The 25,750-nt window shown below is 31.0% G+C and overlaps 1 protein-coding gene across 4 annotated transcripts in view; it reads right to left on the bottom strand.

Moving 5' to 3' along the window:
• The window catches only part of LOC124355221 (putative phosphatidate phosphatase), a 58,400-nt gene that overhangs the window by 13,620 nt on the left and 19,030 nt on the right, over positions 1 to 25,750 (bottom strand). For 3 of the 4 annotated variants that reach the window (XM_046806249.1, XM_046806250.1, XM_046806248.1), the window contains exons 3-5: positions 21,007 to 21,308; positions 16,796 to 16,853; positions 13,229 to 13,405 (exon numbers count right to left, since the gene is read on the bottom strand). In XM_046806249.1, the coding sequence (XP_046662205.1) occupies positions 13,229 to 13,405; positions 16,796 to 16,853; positions 21,007 to 21,308 (537 nt within the window). Of the gene's footprint in view, positions 1 to 5,661; positions 6,220 to 13,228; positions 13,406 to 16,795; positions 16,854 to 21,006; positions 21,309 to 25,750 lie in introns of those variants that run through there. The other variant, XM_046806251.1, reaches the window with a different exon arrangement.

Raw genomic sequence — 25,750 nt, 5'->3', positions numbered from 1 at the left:
TGCAGGTTAAATGAAGACACATCATTTCTAAATTGAATTTATACATAAAGAATACCTACACCCTAAATCAATTGTATGCCATAACCATTTAAAATTCATTAAATATATTAATTTTCTTTTTGGAGAGGGGTTGTATTTAAACCGAAAATTAATTACTGAAGTATTATAAGGTAAAAGGATTTATTACTATATACCGTATACTTTATAATATACAATGCAAAATGTGCAACTTCAAACATAAATTACTTCATGTGTAGAAATACAATGTAAAAACTATTTATCATGAGAAAATTTTTTTTAATCAACCCGATTAAGGTTTAACAAAATAACCAACAAAATCACAGCAATAATATAACTTTATTTGATCAATTTCCCATAAAATAGTGTGATAAAAAATATTTATAAACACTTAGTTGGGATTACTGGCTTAAAGTGGGTAGAGGTAAAGGCTAACTTTGGATCAATGACCAGAGATGAAGCAACTAAAAACTAGAATTATTTAAAGTAGAATAGCATACTTTACACCTAATTAGAAAAACTACTCAAATTACAAAAAAAAACATACTTTACAACTAACATTATGCCTAACTAAATTATGTATTCTTAAAAAGTTAAAAACAAAATCAAATATAATTAAGTTTAAAGTATAAACTGCATTTGAACGAATATCATAATTCATAGTTATTTATTTCATAATTCATAGAAATATTTATTAATGAATTATCAATAATTAGGAATTATGATTACTTGAACCATATATAAAAATACTAATGTATTATACGGTAACAAAGCTATACAATACAATTAATAAGTGCAATTTCAAACAAAAAAGACTACAAAGCCCACATAAAACTATGTAAGCTTATAAATTATTTTATTTTTTATTTTAACTCATTATTTACATATTTAATAACCATAACACTGTATTGCATGAAATCGAACACCATACATAAATAAATAAAGTATAATCAAATTACATTTCACTAAAATTCTTGTACTAATTCTGTTTTATAAAAAAAAGTAATCACTTTTATCGTAACTTAAATAAAAATATTCCTAGGCCTATTTTGAACTTAACAGCTGTAAGTAGTAAATGGTACTTAGTACAAACTGAAGTCACAATCTTTGGTATAAACATATTTATTGAACACTGACAATGTTAAGGTCATTTTCTAAGAATAGGCCTATTTTGAACTTAACAGCTGTAAGTAGTAAATGGTACTTAGTACAAACTGAAGTCACAATCTTTGGTATAAACATATTTATTGAACACTGACAATGTTAAGGTCATTTTCTAAGAATAGGCCTATTTTGAACTTAACAGCTGTAAGTAGTAAATGGTACTTAGTACAAACTGAAGTCACAATCTTTGGTATAAACATATTTATTGAACACTGACAATGTTAAGGTCATTTTCTAAGAAACAGGATAGTGTTTGATATTTTTTGCTGAAGTCGGTTAGCTTCAAGGTAAATACAGTGTATTATTGGTACTTTGGGATTATACCGACCACACCCAGACATGAATCGTTATTTCACATTTCGTTTCTACTGATTACTAGATTAGCGTAGAACAATATTTCGTCAATATAAAACAGGAATTGTCTTATCGCAAACCCCTCCCCATCCTCAGACAGAGGTCAAAGTCGAGCGTCTAGTAGATAACGTGATTGCAGTCTCGCCGCCCGTTCAGCTGGTGCATCGCTTTGTTGTACTTCCGTGTTTTACCTCTACATTTCTCCAAACACAAAAATTCAACAAAAACAATCATTTACCAAACTAAACTCTTTATTAAAAAAACACTCAAAACTTGTTTTTATTCTTGATCACATTCCGCCACCCAAAATGCGAGTGCCTCCGGCCATCAGCGCGGGCATTGACAGCACCTTCGGTGCTGCCCCGCGCTGATGTCGACGAAAGAAAAACATCCCTCGAGATAGTACCTATCAGTAAAATATCAAATTCTAGAGGGGCTAATCAGAAATATAAATTGAATTGTAATGGAAAGGCAATTATGTACCGTGCAAATCACGTGATGCCGCGCGGCCTGCCGTAATCAGGATTCTCGAGAAAGATAAGATAACAGCGATCACAATACCTGGAAATGCTTGTAAGTTTGTAATTTTGTAATTGAAGAGTTGTTTTTTCGTTCTATCATGTTTGTTTCTATAAATTTCTATTTTTGTGTTCTTCATACTAGTGTGGTCGGTATAATCCCAAAGTACCGTATTATTTTAGTGGCAAAATATGGAATCCAAATATTAAACAGAATATCTATATGTTCCAAACACTGCCTGATTATTTTTAGCACAGTATAAAAATAAGCAATTTCCTTACAGTTTTAATTTATTTACCTATGTATTGTTATGAGACCTATGTATTGTATGAAATACCAACTGTTTCGTGGGAAAAGTATAACATGTATCACATATAAAATCAAAGTTAACTCTAATACAGTATATAAAATATCATAACCTAACTTACCAAGTCAAACCCCTTGTAACTCAGAAAATTAATAGTTTCAAAAATAAAAATCCCATGATCCAACATAAATCTAACAATCTAATCTAATCTAGTCTCCTAACCCAGGAACACAAATTGTAACCATACTTTCTGGTTACACCAGAATCTGCTCTCTAAGGCTAAAATATTTAAAGAATTTCATTGTGTGATCAAAACTAACCTAACCCAGGAATACAAATTGTAATCAGAATTGCTGGTTACACCAGAATCTGCTCTCTAAGGCTAAAATATTTAAAGAATTTCATTGTGTGAGCAATGTTTTGATATGATGTGAACTGGAAAATTTGGATATTAGTAGAAATCAACATTGAAAATATGAGGGCTGTTCAGAAAGTAAGGAACGTTTCCATCTGACGCTGCCAGGCATACTTCAACCGCATATACATTGGTATGCTCATGACCGGCACCTCAGTCAGCATCCAGATGTCACATCGGAAATACCTCCGCGCTGCCCATTTTTTTAATATTGAAATTTGAAATGTTGCTACAATGGAAAATCCCACCAGCTGTAAAGTGCAGTCTATCATTAGTTTTTTTGTTAACAAAAAACTTAAAACCAATCGAATTTCATCGGGAATTAAGTGAAGTGTACCGAAACAATGTAATGACTGAAAGTTTTGTCAGGAAGTGGTGCATTCAGTTAAAAAATGGCAAAACAAACGTTCATGGTCAAGAGAAGAGTGGACGTCTAAGCATTGTGACTAAACGATCTGGTTGTCAAAGTTAACGAAAATTCATTGAAACCACCATTTTACAATAACTGAGCTTTCTCTAAGTGTTCCACAAGTTTTACAAACTTTATTTGAAATTTTTTCATATAAGCTAACAAGCACAGAGGAAAATCGTTATTCAAAATTTTCCTTTTGCATGAATTATCATGCAAAAGCAAAATTTGCCTGATCTCTAACGGCAAACCGTACATAAGAACTCTTGAACTCGTGCAACTGGGAAATTGTTCCTCATTCCCCTACAGATTTGATTTTGCTTGAAGTGATGTTCACTTTTTTTCTCAAAAATAAAAAACCTGGAGATAACGATGGGAAGCTCCAGGTACGCTTCACTGAATGGCTGAGATCAGAGGCGACAGAATTCTATGACAAGAATTTAAAAGCTTGTCCAACGGTATAATAAGTGCCTGAATTAGTATGGTGATTATATGGAAAAGTAGTATTTTAGTCCCACTTTCTTGGTTTAAAAAAAAATCTAAAACGTTCCTTACTTACTGAATAGCCCTTGTATATCACCTATGTCAGAAACCAAGCCATCTGATGCCTCATGCCATCATCAAGTGTAAAGATTCGATCTAAATAATGATAAATTATATTTTACCCTCTTGTTTTTCAGTAAATATAACATTCTAATTTTACTGATTTTAAAGATTTTGGGAGCTAAACTATTTAAAATGAGATATTTCTCTAAAAATAGAAAATGTGTAAATCGAATATTTAAATGTTTTTAAAGTTTTTAACAATATCAAAATGTAACTCTAGGCACCTGTTGTAATGATACTAAGAACTGCATTTAAACCTTTTTTATTTGCTAGATTTATACCAACCTCTGAATAATGAAAATTGAGCACACTTGTAGTGCCATTTTATATACAATCTTGATATTTTTCAAATATATTTTTTTGGTCCCTTAAAATGACATTTCACTTTAAATACAGGAAACAGTTTTTAAAAGCTATCACAATTATTTCTCTTTTACTAAATACTGTATATGAAAAAGAACACTGGACATGATTACATAAACATTGATACAATGAAGTAAACCTTAAAAATATATATTTTTTTAACCCCATGATAAGTAGTTTGATCAAACATTAAATATGATGACAAATTCATCAAAGATTTATACAATTGTCTTATTGAGTTTTCATACATAATATGCATAGCATTTATTTAATTTGAAATACAAATAATGAACCTCCTAATATAATAATGAAGTAAATACACAGTCATCACAAAAACAAGTAAAACATCACTTTTAAAATTTAAGAGAGAGGACAACACTATTTTCAACGTCAAATAGATTGAATAGAGGAATAAATATAAAATAAATAATCTGTCTTAACAATTACACCTACAAAAGAGAGCAATGCTGGTCATTTTGCATAAGTTTTCTTGACAGAATTCTTTGAACCCACATCAAAACTTTATATCTTTTAAAAAAGTTCAAAATAATTTTTTATGAGAGAATTTAACGATCTAAAAAGAAGTTAGCAATGTCTTTAACTTAGAATAATATCTCGAGGATTAATTGATTCATAAACTTGAAATTTTGCTTAGCTATCACTAACAGTCCAATAATTTTTAGTTTTTTTATTTACAAGGTCTTTTGTTTTCAATGTAAACACCCATACATAGTAATATAAAAACATGTATTCTTAAATAGTAAAAGAGACGTGTTTTATTTAATAAACTACACCTCTATGTAAATTATACAGAGTGAGGCACTCAACCAGTCCACAATGTACAGCTGCTGAACTGAGAACCTACCTTCTTTGTTTTAATGAAAATCCCCGTATTTCGACCTCAAGGAATTTGGAAAAATAATTTTTAACACCCCAAAATGACAATTTAGGGAATAGGGGTAATTTTTTATTAAAGATTTTAAAGTGTAAAGGTAGGTAAAACCGTACCTCATTTTAAAAATCTCTCTTCACTGATTATTTTGAATATATTTTAAAATTATTTCGCTTCTTGTATACAGAATGGTCCAAAATGTCAAAGTTGTACGGTTTCACAGGTATTTTTTGCACACACACACGCGCACGCACACACACACAAATAGTACTCAATTTCTAGAACTAGACGTGACGAAACTTTAACTTTAAAAGGTATGGATTGCGTCCCAGTGAAGGGGGATCCGGAGGCCATCCCTGGATAATTTTGAACATGTGCGTCTCTAAACAGTATTTCTATGCATTTCTGACATACAGGGAAATGTTTCACTTCTTGTGCAAAACCCAAAAATTTGTAAACCATTATTTGCTGTTTTGCTTAATTAGTGTAATATATCTATGTTAACTACATATATAATAACTAACATAAATTTATAAAACAGTTGAACATTGCTTAAGGACTTAAATAGTTCTAATGTTCAAAAAAGTAGAGAGCAATAAACATAGTGCAGTAGCAAGAGACTGTGTCAAGTTTGTTCATTCAAGAGTAGTGAGTGCAGGTCAATTCATTTATAAAATTGCTATTCTTCCTTGCTAACAGTTCAAACGACTGCCACTACAGACTGTGGGCCATAGGTTTGTGTAATGCTTGGTGCAAACTCATATGACAACTTGATTTTTTATCCAATTATAACTATTTAAAGTGAATCAACTTTAGACATTTATAACTGTTTTTATGTAAAAAATGTAACCCGCAAAACAATGTAAGATCTTAATCTTTAATTGAATGCTGTTCCCTCTCATACTGGGTAACGAATAGAATTCATATGATTTGCACCAACCACTGCATGAAACTTAAATAAAAATAGTCTCAACATTAACTGATATCCAGTAATGGATGTCTCTAGAAATCCAAACAATAGCTAACAAGCACTGTACACTGCAGCCAGCCATAGTCCAGTCCACTGATCCTTAGACATACTTGACCCTGTGGTCGGACGAACAACGCTGCAGAAGATGTGGGAATTCTTCAGGCAGACGATTCGTCGGATAGCACCTTGCAATAAACACCGTCTGCCAAACACAACAGGTCTTCAAATCCCGAAAGATTTATCCAATACTGGAGAAAGACTGTCAACTAATCCAAGCAAAAGCCTTTTTGACACTACTGCACCGCTTGCATACATTACAACTTGTAATATTCAAATGAAGAGTCATTCACAGTTACACACAAAAAGAGATCTGACTGCCCATGGAGCATGTACTTTTTGTTCATCAATTTAAATGTTTCATTATATATAGGGTGTTTCATGTAAGGTGTCTAACTGATCAGGAGAGAACGGACTATAGAAGAATAGTGAACTGGTCGGATTCCCCATAAAATCAAACCTTAAGATTAAAAAGTTTAAAACTTTTCAAGAATTTCAAAGAACGTATGTGTCAAAAAATCTATACATCAGCTTGATTCTCGAGTTTTTAAAATTTGAAAATATGTAATTTTATACATCATATCTAAGGCATTTTTAAGCCAAACATATTAGTGATAAACAAAACTTAATTATTTTTCTCATTTTAAAATTTCCGGGTTATTTCTGAGACGCAATATTATAAATTACTCCAAAAAACTATCCTTGTGGCCCAAGCCCAATTTTTGAATAATTCAAAATAATTACTATAACTTTATGTTTTTATATTCAAACACAAGCCATCATTAGATCATTTGATCGTCTTTGTAAAACCAAACAAAATTTGTGTTTAAACTGTTTTTCTAGCTCTAACAATATTAATTTTTAAATTTAAAAAATTGTTTTCAGCATAATGTCAGTTTGTTTTTAATTTTATAACAAAACTTATAAGTACCTACTAAATTTTAGAAAATTAAGCCAAATAATTCAAAATTAACACAAATGTAATTTAAATTAAATATTACATTTTTATACAGTTAACTGTACTATTCCAATGCAAAATTAATTATATGGCTTAACTACAGTTAAATACATAGGACATTTCATTAATTTTGTTCATCTATCTGTTTCATTAAAATCAACTCTTCATAAAAATGCAACGATGAATATTACTTAAATAACTAATACATTATTCTTCTTCAACAATCATTACTTCTTAAATGATCAAGAAATGTTATTTCTGTTAATGAAAGCTGAAGTTTTTTGAATATTAGTTTAAGTGTTGTCTTCAAAGATACCATTGTTTGGCTAGAATGTTGTAACATATTTATATGCAATTTGTAGTATGTTATTAATTTTTTAAGTCCTCAATAGTACTGAACTATAAATTTTGGATCACTGTTCATTCAAATTCAGAATGTTTAGTTGAAGATTATCGTTTTAGCCTCATTTTAGTAAATTATTCATTATATAATCAATATATTTTACCAAGTCTGTCGTGTTGCTACATACTGTGAGCTAAATCTGTTATTCCTAATATATATTAGATCTATGTATCATAGATTAAATACAGCATTGTATTTTTGTTTAAAATTTATTTTACTTTTTAAATATTTATTTTGAACATCCACTTCCATATTTAAAAATTATACTGAAGCAGGTGATATTTTGAATGTAAACTTTAATTTGCTTAATTTTTTTAAAAATCTAAAAGAGTGTATAAATTATTCATCCTAAGTCTAAATCAAAATTGTGTTATCAATAAATGATTTGAAAATATAGAATTGTAATTCTGGCTGATGAGAAAATCCAATTCTGATTTCCCCATAAAAAGGTTGACACACGATAGAGCCCTCTGAGTCACCATTGCTATGGGATTTTCGTTGTAAACAAAATGTATATGTTTTAAAAACGGACACGATTCAAATAAGCACAAAATAAACTACTTTTGTAATAAATTAAATACTACGATTTGTATTAATTTGCCTTATCTTCAGATAAAAAGCAACAGTATCAATTCCTTCATCATGTTTTATGATCATTTACATAAAGCATTTAAATAATTGTTCTAAAAAATAAATAATAAAATAAATTTAAAAATATAAGCAACAGTTGTACTAATTACTATGTTCTTCCTCAGTATTCTAATAAAATTTGTTGTAAAATCGTTTAATTCAGGCATAAAATCAATCATATTTTGCATTTTATCATCAATCGATTTCAAAGTTTCAATTTGTTTTATATAATTTAATAGACTAAGAATTAATTGATTAGTTTTGATGATGCACCAGTTTGTTGTTATTTTATGGTATCCAGCATTTTCTATAATGACAATAATTCAATTTAATATATTACTTGATAATAGCTATTTGAATGAATAAAATTTACTCTATATAAAAGTTTAATACTTCAAGTGATAAATTCATTAACACAATCAACACCAGGAGACAAAATTTCCATTATCAACCAATTTGCTGTTTGGTAATCAAAGAGTAACACAGTTGAAGTACGATTATCCAAGGTGCTGGGTTAACTGAGGCCATAACTAAATAATCCTTTAGGAAGTGTTTACAAAACTACAATGAAGATATCAGGCGTGTTTTTTATGTTTGAGGGTGTGGAACTCTGTGGCACCAAGCCATTTGCATTGTTAATTACTGGCTGTTGTTAATTCGAGAATTAATATGATGGATTTAGAACCTGCCCATTTGTCACAACAGGCTAGTAAGTGAAAGTGGCTAACTACCCAATTAACTCTTCCAAGAGATCTTGCCTATTGGATGCAGATAACAATGAACAATTTATTGTAACAATGAAATTTATCTTGGAAATAGAGAAGAATGCATAAACAATAATTATTGCAATGACAGAGCACAATGGTGAGAGAAACTGTGAACAATACTAGATTTTGTACAAGTATTGATTATATTCATTTCAATGTATTTATATACATGTACTTGTAACATTCAAAGCATAGCAGTAGTAAATTACAGAAATCTCAAATTCTTATCTGTCGTCAATAAAACAAACAGGATTTTTGTAAGTGATAGATATTTATCCAGTTCTTGTACACTCTCAATAAGAATGTTATTATTACTTTTGAAACTACTTCAAAATGTATTAGACTGACAAAGACTAGCTTTCTTAGACTACACAACGATGAAGCCGGCACTAGACTAATACCCCAGTCATAAGCTCATGCTCACAATATCACAGCAACTAGATGACAAGACAAATACACCCACTTACTCTAGACACTATAGCTTTCCTTTTCCAACAGTGATACCATACTATACTGTAAATGAGCAGGTCGCCCAAGGTGGAAAATTAGCATAGTCAAGCAGTAAAATGAAATGTTACCATTTTGACAAAATGGCAAACATCAATTCATGTTTTGAACATCTTACATTCATTCAAGTTTTCACATTTCTTGTTAAATCTTTAAAACGAGAAATGTGAAGTAGTGTATCACAGATAGTAGTAGTTCCGGAAACTGACCAGGAGCTTCTGTGGCATTATCAGTATTTATTAAACTGTTTTAAGATAGTTCAGTAGGCCTAAAAAAATATGTATTCTAGTAAATATGTTTATAGAATCTAAGTTAGCCTCTACTGTTTATACTAGATAATGCCAGCTGGTTGAGGATAGTTGCTAGAGTGTGATTTACACCTTGTTTCCAACTAATCAGTCACCACAATCATGTAGTAGTTTACATTGGTTACTTTTGTTACACTTAGTTTAGACACTCCGTAGTCTCGTGTTGTACTGTGAATGATAATGCAACAAAGTCTTGTACATATACATTGTATTATATAGTTAAAAATTTGCGATAAATTAGCAGCACTGGCCCACACCAAGATTGGAGACAGCTCGTGTTAGTTTTGCCGTAGTTTGTCCTCACAACTCGTATGGCCAGTACAGATGGCCGTTCTACCTTCATTGACAGCTCGGGAGCCATATTTGTTGTATGCCTCCCCAGATTAGAATTACTTTTCAATTTCCTCTGTGTTATTTGCATAGTAATTTAAAATGTTTAAAGAAAAAATGAAAAATAGTTATACATTTTTTTATAATGAACCTTTCTAATACGAAGATAAACATACATTTGGAAATTTAACTCTTATACGTATATTGTTAACAAAGATATGTAATAAAATGACATAAAGAAGGTTTTTACAGTTATGTTATAATCAGACATAAACTATTTTACATTTTTTTACAGAATAAAACCTTTAAAAATAAATACCTATGTGTAGTAAAGAATAGTTAGCACACATCTTCTAGTAAAGTTTTCTAGGTTTCTATCCCTTCTATCACTTCAGTGTTAATCCCACTACACACGTTATTCGTCTTATTTGCACGCTTAAAGATGCAAAATTGATCCGCACTTCCAACAAAATGGCAGCGGTCAGTAGAGCTGGCCATACGAGCTAAAGGACCAATTATAAATACTGTCTTCGAGTGCATAGGGTTGATTCTAGTAGTATGTTCCATGGCTGCTTTTGAAAATTCCATTTTAATTTACCATTAAACTTTTACTTCATCATTTAACTTTCTATAAAAAAATCCTTTTCCCAAAAAAATGTTTTCTAAAAACATATTCTAAAAATTATTATGTTTTGGTAAATTATTTTTATACGGATACGTATAAAAATAATAAAAAAAACTGTTATTTTTGAGTTGATATATTTCTTCTGTTTAAAAAAATGGTAATTACACACTCACACTTACACAAATTGCTACACAAACTCAAGTTCCACAGGAGCATTCAGATCATTCTCATGTGATCTGCTTAGGTCTAAAATTAGTGTATAGTATTCCATTAAATGTACTAGAGTCGTTTAGTGGGTTTTAAAACAAAAAAAATTAATTTTGCTTTTTAACAAGCAAAATTTTTTAAAGATAGCTAAAAAATATCTTGTCTAAAAATGTTATGTGTTTTTCTTTTATACCAGCAACAAGGAAGCAAAAAAATACATATACCCAATGGTATTTTGGAGGGTAATTACTAAGCATTTATGTTTTCATGATAAAAGAAATACACTTAAGATTGCACTTGAGGAAAAGAACATAACAATTGTTGGAGTTATTGCTACTGTTGGTGTATAAAGTTTTGTGTTCCTTATTAGTTAATGTATCAATAAAATTTACAAACTATAACTTTAGGCAAGGCCTCCATTAAGTAATGTAATTATTTTTAACTCTCCTAAGCTATAATGAACAATAAATTACTCTTAGGGATCCATGCAAAAGTAAATTTGAATAAATAATTAACAACCATAACTAATTATAAAATTAATTTATTTTAAAACTAAAAAAAAATCCCTCTTGTATATAATAAAAACATCTACCCTAATAACATGTTTCTGCAGAAACACTAAACATAAAAGTTCCAGAGCGATTCTCAAATAGAAAGGATTTGAAAAATTGCAATTGTAAATAATTAGTTCACTACCCACTGTAACTATTTTTATAGTAAAATAATAAACTTCAGCTTTTTATGTCAACGCTTACAGTTAGTTACTTAAAATCTGAACTTTTCAGACATGCTGTAAGATATTCGTAATTTTTTTTAATTCAGGTATTTCTGTACAAACAAGTACAGGATAAATGGAATTTATACATTAAACGACTCTAGTATTACAATTATTATCAATGTTTCACAAATTTCTATGTTAAATTACTAATCTAGTTGCTAATTTTTCTTATTTTATAGAAGCAGAAATACACTAGTAATAATTTTAATATTTAAAATCAATGACCTAACATTACCTTGATGTTAAATAACAGGAAGGAAAGGGAGGTAGGATTTTTTGTTGTAAGCTAAATTATTTTGTAAATTACAGTATCCAATTTTAGTGGTAATATTAGATAAACAGGTTAATATGACTTGTTATGCCCGTAAAAATAGTATTTATGATCAAAGTTTTAAATTCTTACAGATGTAATAAAATAAATATTATTTATATAATGATAAACTACTAACAATAGTCACCTGTAAATATCTTTTGGTGCTAAATGATATAACTGTTATGTATTGAAAAGGGGATATTATACTCCTAAGGGTTTTACCCAAATATATATATTTATACAGTGTTAAAAGAATGAGTATTGAAAATTCGCTTGATTCGCTCAGTACTTGACAGAAAAGAGTTATCCTGGAACGATTTAATAACCTGACTACATAGTTAGATCAATCTTTATCTTTTACAAACTAGTATTCAAAGCCAGGTTTCCTTAAATGATAAAGTGCAACACTAATTATCAGCTACCAAAAACCCATATAATGAAATTTGTGCATGCATACATCTAATTATTCTGCTAACCTTCATGCAAGTAATATTAAAAAATCTATGCCAACCATTACATGTTAAAGAAGTTGGTTTATTCCAAATCAAACCTACAGTTGTGTTAGTTTAACCTCAATTATTTAATAGCACTAAACTACATCCTGGAAACGCCCAACGATGCCCAAGTCACTACAGTTGTGGATAAGTCATGGAAACTGTGGCGAAGCAAGAAAACACAAGGAAGTTGTCCAGTGACTAAGAGTCAAGATCTCAATGGTACCAACCACTCTGTGGCAACAACAGTACCCAAGTCACTCCAGTTGTGGGTTGTCACAGTACCTATGGTATAGCAAGCAGATACAAGGAAGTTGTACAGTAAACAAGAGTCGAGCTCTCATTGATACCCATTGGTACAATGGCAACAATAGTGCCCTAGTCACTCCAGTTGTAGATTAAGTCACAGTACTTACCTATGGTACTTGCAGGCAGATACAAGGAAGTTGTACAGTAAACAAGAGTCGAGCTCTCATTGATACCCATTGGTACAATGGCAACAATAGTGCCCTAGTCACTCCAGTTGTAGATTACGTCATCACCCAGAGTGTAGCAAAAGACACGCAATTGTTCAGTAAAAAACACTTCAATGGCAACAACAGTGTCCGAGTTGCCCCAATTATGGATCAAATCATAGTACCCATGGTATAGCTAGCAGACACAAAGAAGTATCCCAGTAACTAACAGTTAAGATCTCAGTGGTATTCAAAACTTCAATGGCAACAATAGCGTCCAAGTTTCTCCAATTATGGATTGTCATGGAACCTAGAATATAGTAAGCAGGTACTCAGATGTTGCCCAATTACCAATAGTTAAGATCTCAATGGTACCTACCACTACGATGGCAACAACAGTGCCCAAGAGGGAACCTGCTAGAACATCACTCCAGTGGTGTTTGTAGTTGGAGACCCTTGACAACGCGACACCCCATGCCATAGCCAGACACACGAACTGGGCGAAGTGACGCAGCAAGTACGATCCCTTCCAGTGTACTCTGCATTGGATGTAGAGCTGCAACATTTATATCTTTATATTGTTTCATCCATTTCAATCTGCTTGATTCAGTTGTGTAATTTACATAGAATAATCTTTTCCGTGATTTACCAACCTTTATGTGCAACTATGATTGCAACATTTATTAGTATTAAAAATTTATTATTTGAGTATTAAAATTATATATTTTCTTTTTATTAACCCGTTTAACCCCGACTTCTGTATTATACAGACATAGTAAAAATGGCGTCAAGTCCCTACATCCATATAGCACGGACGTGCACTTTTTATTATTTAACTAGCCACCTATTTTACCAAATGCTTTGACATTCTACAGACTTGTGTACAAAGATGTATTGCATCAAAATATATTAGTTCATAAAGCTTTGACTTCGTATTTTGTCAGTCTGTGATTGAGAAATTGCAATTCATCTCAGCTGACTGTCCACTGATTGTCACAAACAGCTGCATTTTACAGTTGGAGGAATTTAGCTGTGCTCGTAGGGCCCAAATACTACTCTTTCAACAAATAAACGCTATCTGTGTGACGGGTTGCGTTAACGTGCTAGCCGCTGAGATGAAGGCGCAACAATCTCTTTAACGACTTTAAACTTACGATTTTGATTTGCAGATTAGAATTGACTAATACGTTATTTTCAAAAACACGTTAAACAACACTATAACAACTGAAAAACAAGGATTAGTCCTATTATTGCTATTATTTGGTATTATCTTATTATTTAATTCCACCACAATCAGCACTGTCACACAACAGACTGATTGTAGTGAGTGTGATGAGTTATTTGGGCCAATACCATTCCTGAGACGAGGGTTTTACCCATGAGTCACAGGAAATGTTTTCGGGACGCAGTGCCTAATGCTACCCCGCCACCCCTCCCGCCTATCACCACACACTCAAGGTCACATGCGCAGCTAAAGTCCTCGAACTGTACTACATTGTAAATACTCCACCTTGCTTCATGTCTTTAGGTTAAAACAGTATAAAGTATGGCAATTAAATTTTAGTTTGTTATTTATTTGATTTGAAAATGAGTAAAAGGATTTGTTCATTGTATCCCGTAAGTAATACAAATCGTATACACTAATTAGTAAGTTGCAAGTTGCAAATTGCAAATTGTAAGTGGTGTGGATATGGGCAATGATGATAATTTGAGTGATTTTTATCTTGATATTTCTGAAAATATTTTCTACTGATGTAAGTATTGTATTAAAAAGTTTTCTAATTTATAAAAAATATAAACAGTTTTGATTATTTTATCACAAATAACATTGGTTTCATGTTTTAAGCTATGAATTTCAAAACTTGTATTACTGGTATTTACTTGCACAAAAATGGCAAACAGGAAAAATGACAAGTCTTTACAACAATTTATATTACTCAACTTGTAAATAAAGGAGGCCTTGTAATTGTTGTTTCCTTAGATTACGTAATAAATTTAACATAAAATGAATTGATATTTGTGTGTTAAATATTTTTTTGGCTATATGGTTTTCATCAACAAACTATAATTTAAAAATAATTTTCAAGACATTACATATTTATTTTATTATATTTCTGTAATTTACATTTATTGCGAAGTAAAACAAAAAGAATTAGCTTAATAACTTTAAAATTAGTCTAGGTATGAGATGTTTACGAAACTCATACATTTTGTCTAAAATGGCCTAGGATTTTTGGGACATCACTTGATATAATGGTCAGGTTTAAGGAGTCAATAGGACAAATCAGAGTATTTTAATGTTGTGTCTTAACCCTGATTCATTTAATTCCAAGAAATGATTCATGATTTCAAAAATGTAATGTAATTTATTTTCTATGGTTTTATTGGCATTTTAAATGCAATAAAGTAACACTTAAAATTAACTATTAAATTTTCTGTAAAATTCTGAAGAATTTTAATTTGAACAATGTCTTTGCTTGTGTTAATTGATAGCTTTAAGTTAAAAAATTGTAAATTTTTTAAATTTGTTTCATTAATACTTTTGAACTGTCTAATAATTTAATAAACATCAACGTAGTGTTCGGTATTCTTATGGACTGATGTGAATTACAAGGATTTGTGCAGGATCAAAGACAAGATTATGTTATCGCTACGTAATGATAACACATAAAAAAGCACAACTTGCAGACATAACCTAAACACTCACAACAACAACACCATTTTTAAATTTTATCCAGTACAAACAGTTTTTTTTTTTTTTAGAAAGATACCTATATTTGTTATTTTATTTTCCACTTGTCTACTGCCAATCCATAAACTCTACATAACACACACCACTGTAGCCTACTCATAAATAAAAACATATTAATAAAAATTACATAACCTATTTTAACAAAAATACACAGTAACTGTAGGATTCAACTCTGTGAAAACAGGGATAAGGTAATATAGGAAATACAGGGTGGTGGAGATGATAGGATATATAGGGTACGAATGTGGTGATAGAAATGGTGAGTCAACTATTTTACGAGTGGCAGTGTCAACATTTACCTTGATGATGACATGATTTACATCCAAATTAACGTGGATTTATTGCACATTAAATAATAATAATCCTATGAAGATGGTGAGGTACTGCAGTCTGCAAATTTACTGTATTTTCCATCACCTAGAGGCTATGTAGAAGTTTTGCTGCATTACTGTGCTTGAAAATCTAATGCATCATTCTAATTCTACTATAAAACTGGCAAAATAAAATTCCCTGTAAAGCTAGTTTATTCCATTAGCCACATTTAGACTACAAGGATGTATCAGCTTTCTGACACAATCAATGGATTACAGTTTCAATAGGAATCAACTAATCAATCCATTAATCAATCTCTGTATTCGTTCTATGTACAATTCACAGTAGAACACGTCAGAGTTTAAAAGATAGCAAGATAAATTCGCCGGCAAAGTTAGTGTATTCTTTTTGATGCCTTGAGTTTAGCAAGATGTGTCATCTTGCTGGCAAAATAAATGTATTCTAATTATACTATGAAGTTAGCAAAGTATAGTTGCCTTAATAACTGGTGCAAACCCAATGCCATTTTGGGGCTGACAAGAAAGAGTTTCTGGTGAAGCCAATGTATTTCCAATGCTACTATGGAGCTAGCAAGATATAAATGCTGGTGAGGCTGGTGTGTCCATAGTCTTGAGAATGATTTCATTAGGATAATGAATGGGAGAAAATTAGAGTGTTATTTAGTTAATTTATTTTACTTTACCACCAACTGACAGGTTACCCCATATCAAAATGTTTGTGTTGGTATTTTATTTTTCTTACTCAAAGTACTTCAAAGAACTACATAGATATTTCTTTAAATGGCAACTGATAATTTTACCATTATTGTTACTAATAAATTCAGTTTTAAAAAGGAAAAAATTATACCTCCAAATAACTTACCGTAAGAAAAACCATTGTATACGCAGCAAAGGATGAATGTCCCGATAGAAAAGATAACCTGAAAAATTTCAAGAATATTAGATGATTATTAGGTGATTGATACTGTTACAGTTCCCACAGAGGAATTTTAGATGCAACTATAAAATGAGAAAAGGTTTATTTTGTTATTAAATCAATAATAAGACTTTAAGAAGTTTTAATATAAATATCAAAACAATGAACAAAAATCAGAAAATTATTCTATGTTTTAGTGCATTTTTATTTAAAGAAAATAGACTGTATCTCGTACATGCAATATCTCACAATATTAACTTTGATACAGAGTTAATCTAATTGTTTATCTAGAGTTAGAGATCATTTGCATTCAAGGGAGTTTCTCAAAGTTCATTGATGGATTTTTTAGTGACATTTTTAACTAAATACTTTTTAAATAATATCTAAAATTATATCTAAATATAATTTTGTTTATATTGTGAAACATTTATAAGCTAGTAGGTTTAAGATACACGTAAAACTAGGGATACTTATGGAATTCTTTTATTCCATCAAGATCTTATGGTACAGCCACCATGAGAAGGGATAGTGCACCAAAACTAGGGAGCGTTAGTGGGGGGGAGGGGTGTTGGTTTTATTACTACCTCACCCATGCCGCCTTCACTGAAAGGGAGGCTCTGATCTAATATATACCAAATAGATTGATTCTCTTCAAAATAAATAACATGGAAAAGTTATTGTTCAGAATTGAAAACAAACCACAGTGGATATCTTCAAAGTTCTATATTGGATACAAAATGTTTTATCATTTCAATTGCAGACCTACAATATTATTGGGAGGATGTATGTACATTAAGTTTATGTAAGTATTGTGTTAACAGTCTAAGCTCTTGGTTCATGATAATAGCCTAAAGCTAGATGAACAAGCCTGTTTTATTTTCAAATTCTGAAATTGTTTATGTGGAAAAAACTGTATATATGAGGTATGATGTAAATTTCTTAGACGTTTGACTTTAAACTTAATTTTTGAAAGTACAGAACAGTATAAAGTAGAAAGCTAAAAGTATGTTTTTTCACTAAAAATATTGTCCGATTTTGTTAGCTTTGAAATAACAAGGAATGCGCTCATTGCTTTGTGTCAAAGTATTTTATTTTATAATCGTTATTTTGGAAAGTACAACTTCAAAAAATTGTAATAAAATATTTTTTACACTAAAAAGAACGACTCATATAGGAGCTTGTGTTTCAATGTTCTAAAATTGCTAACATTTTCTCATCTTTCTTTTGAACTGCAAATTTTATGTTAAAATCCACGACAGAGTTGGAAACATTATAATTTATTGCCTACCAATACAGTTCAAAGTCAGTATCTAATATGACATGCAAATTAATGAATATTGTAATGAAGATTATGAGTACAGGATTGAAGAATAATAAAGGTTAAACATTTATCTAATCAAAAATCGTATTATACAATGTAACAGTTGTACGATAATCGCATATCAGAATTACAGGTCCCTCTAATTAGCTGTACAGAAACTAAGACAACGTAGCCTATGATTTTTTTCATCAGATAAGCATACATTTATCAGTTACTAAGATTTTTACCTTCTAACTGGTATGTTTTTATATACAGGGTGTAAAAAAAGTCCTGCACGAGCTTGATAATTCCCGAATGATTACAGGTAAAGCAATAAAACTTAGTACATCATTACTGCACCTAGAAATCTACTTTTTGAAGTAACTACCATTTTTTTTCTTGTCAGGGAGATGGCCCGCAGGATTCAGAAGGAAATCGTAAATTAGAGCATAGGTCGAGTAGTATATAAAATGAAAGTTCTTTATTAGTAGAATACAATGCCACAAATCTGGTCTAGAAAGATGCACTCTTTAAAAAATTATGCTCGTTTAAAGTTTGAAACATTTACAATGTAGGTCCTGTTCTAGGTGGTTTAATATTCTTTTCTTGGCTCAAGTTGTGAAAGTTAAACTTAATAAATGAATACTAGACTAATGAAATAGTGTTTAAGGTAGTTAAACTCTTCACATATAATGGAAGATGGTCTACAAGGAGTTCAGCAAAACAATTTAACGTAAGCATAGCTCAAGATGTACATAATTTTAAAGTGTAATATAAGATGTACACCAAGTAAAGTCCAAAGGCCGAACTAAAAATAAGAACTTTATATTGTAATAACTGATACCGGGTTTTTCCCTTTATCATTCATCTCTACTAAGCAATCCCTTTAAAATAAGCAGTCAGTCACAATCTCAAGGAAAACAGGTCTTGAAACTTGTAGAAATTTATCTGAAAACACTGTTAATGTAAATAATTATCTGTTCTGTTTAATTTTCTCATACACTCTCCTAACCAAGTCATCATATAGAACAAAAGGCCTCCCACTTTGTGTTTTTGTTCTGGACATAATATGTTTATCCCTCATTAAACTGACTAACCCACTCTCCTACCATTCCATTACTCAGTGCACTATCACTATAAATCTCATTAGTTTGATGATAAATTTCAGCTGCACAGCCATTTTTGGCATTAAAAAACCGAATACCAGATCGAACCACAAACAATGTGTGTGTAATGTATGGAGCTCATAACTCTACATGAGTGGAGTGCAAACAATAGAGCTGCGGTGGTATTATGACAAAATGCTGCTTACTTTTGTTTCATATGAGGCAAGGTAAAATACATTTGAAGTATTCCAAAATAGTTTGATAAGTGTCTATGTATATCGGAAAATATTCAACAGTTTCTCAGAAAACACTTAAAACCAATAAATATAACTAAAAATCTAAACTTTATTAAACCAAAATTAAATGCACCTACTTTAATATGATTTTTACTAAAATGTTATATATTATAATTTCGGCACAATATAATATGTAAATATCACATTTTCCAGTTACAGTTTCCAGTGAAGCCGGTACAAAACAAATGCAACCTTGAAGCTGGTGGAAATGAGTTCCAGATATGTTCCGAATACTACTACTTGGTGGCTGGCAAAATAGAGTTACAAGTAAATTAGTTTTGTTAGTTCCACCTTAAGGATAAAATAATTAAAAAACCAACCAAAAGCCATTGCATCCAAATACTATCAAAAGCCTTGTGGAACAAAGATCCAAGCCAAATCGTGAAGTATAAATGACAAATGAAGTAAACCACTTCCACATGTAACATCAAACAATATTTAGTGTTATAGACAGTCTACGAACTTAATTCATGACTTTTCATATTTGATTCTTGGCCTAGAATCCAAGATAGAACAATAGAAGGTTCAAAGTATTGACATATCCTAACATATAATACTATAAATGCAAAAGTAAGTTTGTTTGTTACGCTTTCACGCTAAAACTATTCAACCGATTGCACTGAAATTTGACATGGGCATTCTTAGGGTCCCTAGGATGAATATCGGCCTATTCTTATTTTGATAATACCTCCGGACTCTCTAAAGCTATTTAAATTCCCATAAAAAACGCATTGGTACAATCACATGTTGTTAATTCATTGGAAGAGCCTGTTAAATGTAATCAACTGTTCACATAAACATTGTATTATGACAAAACTATCATATGTTTAGTAAATTTAATTCCAATTTTGTGTTTAAATTTATAGTCTTCAAACCATTTTTTTCTCTTAGGACGAGAAGCTTAGAATAAGGACCTTTGCGCTGCTTCTGGATATTCTGGATAGGTAAGATTGGGGGTAGGGGCTGCCTGTACCCAGTGTGGGTTTAACTGGAAGGTATAAACCAGCCAGAAGTGAACCTTCTGGGGGCTTTAAACCACAGCGTTAGTTTGAAAGTAACACTTTTTAACTCCACATGTTTTCCAGATAATCAAATTGGAATTTTTAGAAAAATTAATTTGAACCGTACATTTTAGTAAACATCAATTAATAATGCAGTATTTTTTTAGTAGTGTAATGCAGATATCAAAGACGAAGTAGATTTATAGCTTCAACTACTTGCTTAACTTCTGGTCCCCTGACGCACGATATATGACAAATTCTATTTTTTTAATATCATAGAACCCTATTGTATTACACCACAAGTGCTTTCACTAAGAAAGCTATGAACTTTGACTTTGGAGTTCCTCTACATTGGTCTAAAATAGTTCAAGTGTTACTGAAAATTATGGGAGAAGCGTGCGAAACCACGGGTAACTGCTAGTCTTAAATAAAAAAGTATATTTTCCACACCAACCTGCTGGCCCTTATTAGTTTTGCATTCGTCCCCATACATGTGAAGTTCTCAATATACAAACGCTGGTTCTCAGGCAAGCTGCAGTCAATGTTAGGCTGACAGATGGCAAGGAAATGTGGCCGCAGTCGTCCAACAGAGTACTTGGCAATGTCTGTTAGCAACTGACAGCAGGCCATTCCGAACCCGAAGACTCCAATAACACAATAACAACGCCACAGCCAGGGATGGATAGAGTAGCCCATCAACCGGTGAGACGCTTGTCTCTCACCCTCCTTGTAGTGTATCCATTCCACTGCCAAAAACTGTAACATGATTTATCTTATAAGTTCAGTATCATGAAAGGAGAAAAGCTAAGAGATTTCATAACTAGAGGATTAATTTTATTGTATCCAGTATAGTAGAATTAGTGAGAACATTATCATGGATCTCAATTTAAGCTAATTAAACTTTTGTTTAATTCTCTGGTATAACTAAAATGGCTGAAACAATTCAAATAAAATATTTATTTAGTACAAGTTTGAAATTAAATTAAATTAACACTGTGAATACGAGTGGGAAAGCACTGATTATCGAAATTTGACCAACTTTTGTTCAAACATTTTAGAGACATAATCAATATCACTTCCAGCTTAGTGGGAATAAAAGAAGATTTTACAAGTAAACATCATCTTGAAATACCAAACTGAAGATGCATTACTAGTTTAGAAAGTTAATTTTTATGATGACTCATAGTTGGCATTTTAATATACTAAAGTTTTGTTGGTATTGGTTAATAAACTGAGCCAAACCACTATCTCCCTAAGTAACAAAATTCCTGAAACGAAATTAGTTTGAATCGTCTACAAATTATGGCATTATCATTGTCACCATTATTTTCATAACAATCTAAAATTTGTACACACATTAAAAAAACCTTGAATTCTAAAACACTGAACTGCTACAAAAAAAACTTAATAAATATCAAACAATGAGTAGGTATAAAAGTAGCTTGAAATTCCTAAAAACACATTTTGATATTGATTTATGTTATGAAATGTCAGAAATAAAAATTTTGCACAAATTCAAATGGCTGCTGTTTATTGGTTAAGACTGAGAAACGAACTGATCCTAGCTATGTGCAAATATTGTTATTGTACTTGGTCGGAATGTACTAAAAATTACGGCAATTATCGTTTTCCAAGCTCATAGACAAATGTATATAAATACATTTTCGAATTATGATTCTGGGAGCCATGATCAGATAAATGCAAAAGATCACCTGAAATTCCATTATGAGGATGATTGCAATTGGCAATTTCTAAGAAATTTAACTAAAACAAAAAATAACTATGTTTTACTTTTATCTACTAAAGAGCTTTTGCTCCCTGTAGCTTCGTCTTTATTCAAGATTCAAGGTCTTTATTGTGTTATTGGTCTTTAAACACATTCAAAAGTGAAATAGACTTTGTCAAGTTACTAAAATATTCTAAACTAAAACTAAAACAAACAATTTAGATATATAAATTAATAATAATATATATAAATAACTATTAACATATTTAACATGGATAGTAAAATTTTAAAACTCAACAATATCAAAACTGAATAAATAAATACATTAAGAGACAAAATTAAAAAAAAATAATGTTGTGGTCTCACAATTTAAGAATTCATTAACACAATAAAATATATTAACTTTTAACCAGCACTTCAAAACTGTTTTAACCCTTTGAGTGCCACAGCATATTTTTCCCAAGTCATACGCATAAATTGCATTTCCTTCTGTTTTGCAAGCGTGTGGGGAAAAACTATTAAAAAAACTATTCAACCGATTTGAATAATTTTTTTTTTAGTTTGTGTGCTATACAACAAGGTATTTTTTCCATATAATATTGTAATTTTATTTTTATTTACACAAAAAGAATATAGGTTATAACAAAAAACTAAAAAATGAAAAAAAATAAATTTCAAGTTTGAACTAAAATTTTATATATACAATATTTTTTTAGCTATATCATATGAAAGAGCATGAAAAACTGAACAAAAATCATGCATAATATGGTGTGTTACAGTAATATTTAACCAGATACTGCAATATATACAAAATACAACAAAAAGCAATATACATCACTAAACAAATAAACACGAAAAAAGAAGTTTATAAATGCATTGTAAGTTATACTGAACACAATTGCAGAATAGTAATAACAACAGTTTTCAGCATAAACACACGAAACTAGCACAATGTAAACACCCAAGAACCAAACTGTGTAGTTAATGGCAACAAGTAGCAGCTGACCAACTATTGCGTCATCTGTTTTTTTTTTTCTGATGGCAAATAACTACAAGGAGGCGGTGAACAATAAAATTCAATCACAATCGATTGTTCGAAACTTGTAGATTGCCGTGAAATAAGTTATTTGTCAAAACAAAAATGAATTATATGTGATATTAATTAAATACAAATCGTCTACTGGATAGATGCCGGTAATTTATGCACATTTTCACAACATCTACTATGTAGACGCTGCGGCACTCAAAGGGTTAAATTTGACTAAAGATACAGATCTAGCATTTAATGGTAATTTATTAAACAATTTAATTTTCATAAAAAGATGACTGCATTTTGTTTTAGTTAATTTAACTGGTAAGAGTTGTAACAAATGCTTTGTTCTAATAGGATAATCATTAATATCCTGTCTAGTTGTAAATTTTTCAAGTTGTTTTTTACACTATAAGACAGTAGAATAAGTACATATTAGGAATAGTCATTATTTTTAGTTCTCTAAAAATTGGAACACAGGTCTCTCTTTTTGAAACATTTTGCAAAACACATAATGTATTTTTTTGCCATTTCAATACTCTTACTGCACCACTATTGCTCCCCCATAGAGTTATACCATAACTTAACTGTGAATGGAAAAATTCATAATAGGAGGCTAGAAGCATATCCATAGTTATACAATATTTCAATTTACTCAAGAGATAACACTACTCTAGATAATTTTTTACACAATAATTGATCTAGGTGATGTTCCCAACTTAATTTGCTGTCGAGGTATACCCCTAATAGTTTTACAGGTTTACTAACTTCATAATTGCTATTTAAAGTAAACAGTATTTTGTCAGTCTTTTGGTCATTTACTACTAGTAGTTTGTCTCACACCATTCCATTGCCAATTTTAATGCACGGTTTTCTTTCATAATGAGATTCTCATAATTTTCACTGAAATTCAAGAGTGTGGTGTCATCTGCATATAATACTGAGGAGCATTACCATTAAACGAGAAATCATTAACAGCAACGGCAAACAAAAAAGAGCCCAGGACAGAACCTTGTGGGACTCCAATTTCAATAGGTTTTAGTTAAGATCTATCTCTATTTTGCACTACCATCTGCTTTCTATTTTTTAGATAGGATATAATTAATTGCAGTTCTTTGCCTCGAATACCATATCTATAAAGTTTGGATAGTTAGGAATCATGATCTATGTAGACAAATGCTTCAGTCAAATCGATTAATGTTACTGATAACAATACACCTCTTTCAAAATGCGCTCAAATTTTATCTAAAATATTTTCAACTGCTTTTATTGTACTTCGGTTTTGTATGAACCCAAACTGTTAATTACAAAATAGATTATTATTAACAAAAAATGAATTTATACATGTCTTAAATATTTTGCTAAAAATTGGTACTAACGAAATCGGCCTGTAGCTAGATGGGCTAAATTTGTCTCCTTTTTAGTTCACAGGAGTTACTTTAGTGACCTTAAGAGCATGAGGGAATATACCTTGCTCTATCATCATATTAAACAATAATGACATTTAATCAACTATTTCATTGATCATTTTCTTTACAAGCATATTAGAAATACCATAATAGACTTCACAACATGATAGGCTTAAATTGGCAACAACTTTTGGTACTTTGGGATTATACCGACCACACCCAGACATGAATCGTTATTTCACATTTCGTTTCTACTGATTACTAGATTAGCGTAGAAACAATATTTCGTCAATATAAAACAAGAATTGTCTTATCGCAAACACCTCCCCATCCTCAGACAGAGGTCAAAGTCGAGCGTCTAGTAGATAACGTGATTGCAGAGTCTCGCCGCCCGTTCAGCTGGTGCATCGCTTTGTTGTACTTCCGTGTTTTACCTCTACATTTCTCCAAACACAAAAATTCAACAAAAACAAACATTTACCAAACTAAACTTTTTATTAAAAAAACACTCAAAACTTGTTTTTATTCTTGACCACATTCCGCCACCCAAAATGCGAGTGCCTCCGGCCATCAGCGCGGGCTTCGGCAGCACCGAAGGTGCTGCCGAAGCCCGCGCTGATGTCGACGAAAGAAAAACATCCCTCGAGATAGTACCTATCAGTAAAATATCAAATTCTAGAGGGGCTAATCAGAAATATAAATTGAATTGTAATGGAAAGGCAATGATGTACCGTGCAAATCACGTGATGCCGCGCGGCCTGCCGTAATCAGGATTCTCGAGAAAGATAAGATAACAGCGACAACAATACCGATCACAATACCTGGAAATGCTTGTAAGTTTGTAATTTTGTAATTGAAGAGTTGTTTTTTCGTTCTATCATGTTTGTTTCTATAAATTTCTATTTTTGTGTTCTTCATACTGGTGTGGTCGGTATAATCCCAAAGTACCCAACTTTTAATACATCAACTGTTGTAGGCTAAAGCTAAAGACATGGACTTATTATTTGAACCCACTTTTCAACAGTTTTAAACA

Source organism: Homalodisca vitripennis, chromosome 2 (genome assembly GCF_021130785.1).
Source record: "Homalodisca vitripennis isolate AUS2020 chromosome 2, UT_GWSS_2.1, whole genome shotgun sequence".
In the NCBI taxonomy this organism is placed as follows: Eukaryota; Metazoa; Arthropoda; class Insecta; order Hemiptera; family Cicadellidae; genus Homalodisca; species Homalodisca vitripennis.
The sequence above is the reverse complement of the archived record's forward strand: the minus strand, read 5'-3'. Positions and strand labels throughout refer to the sequence as shown.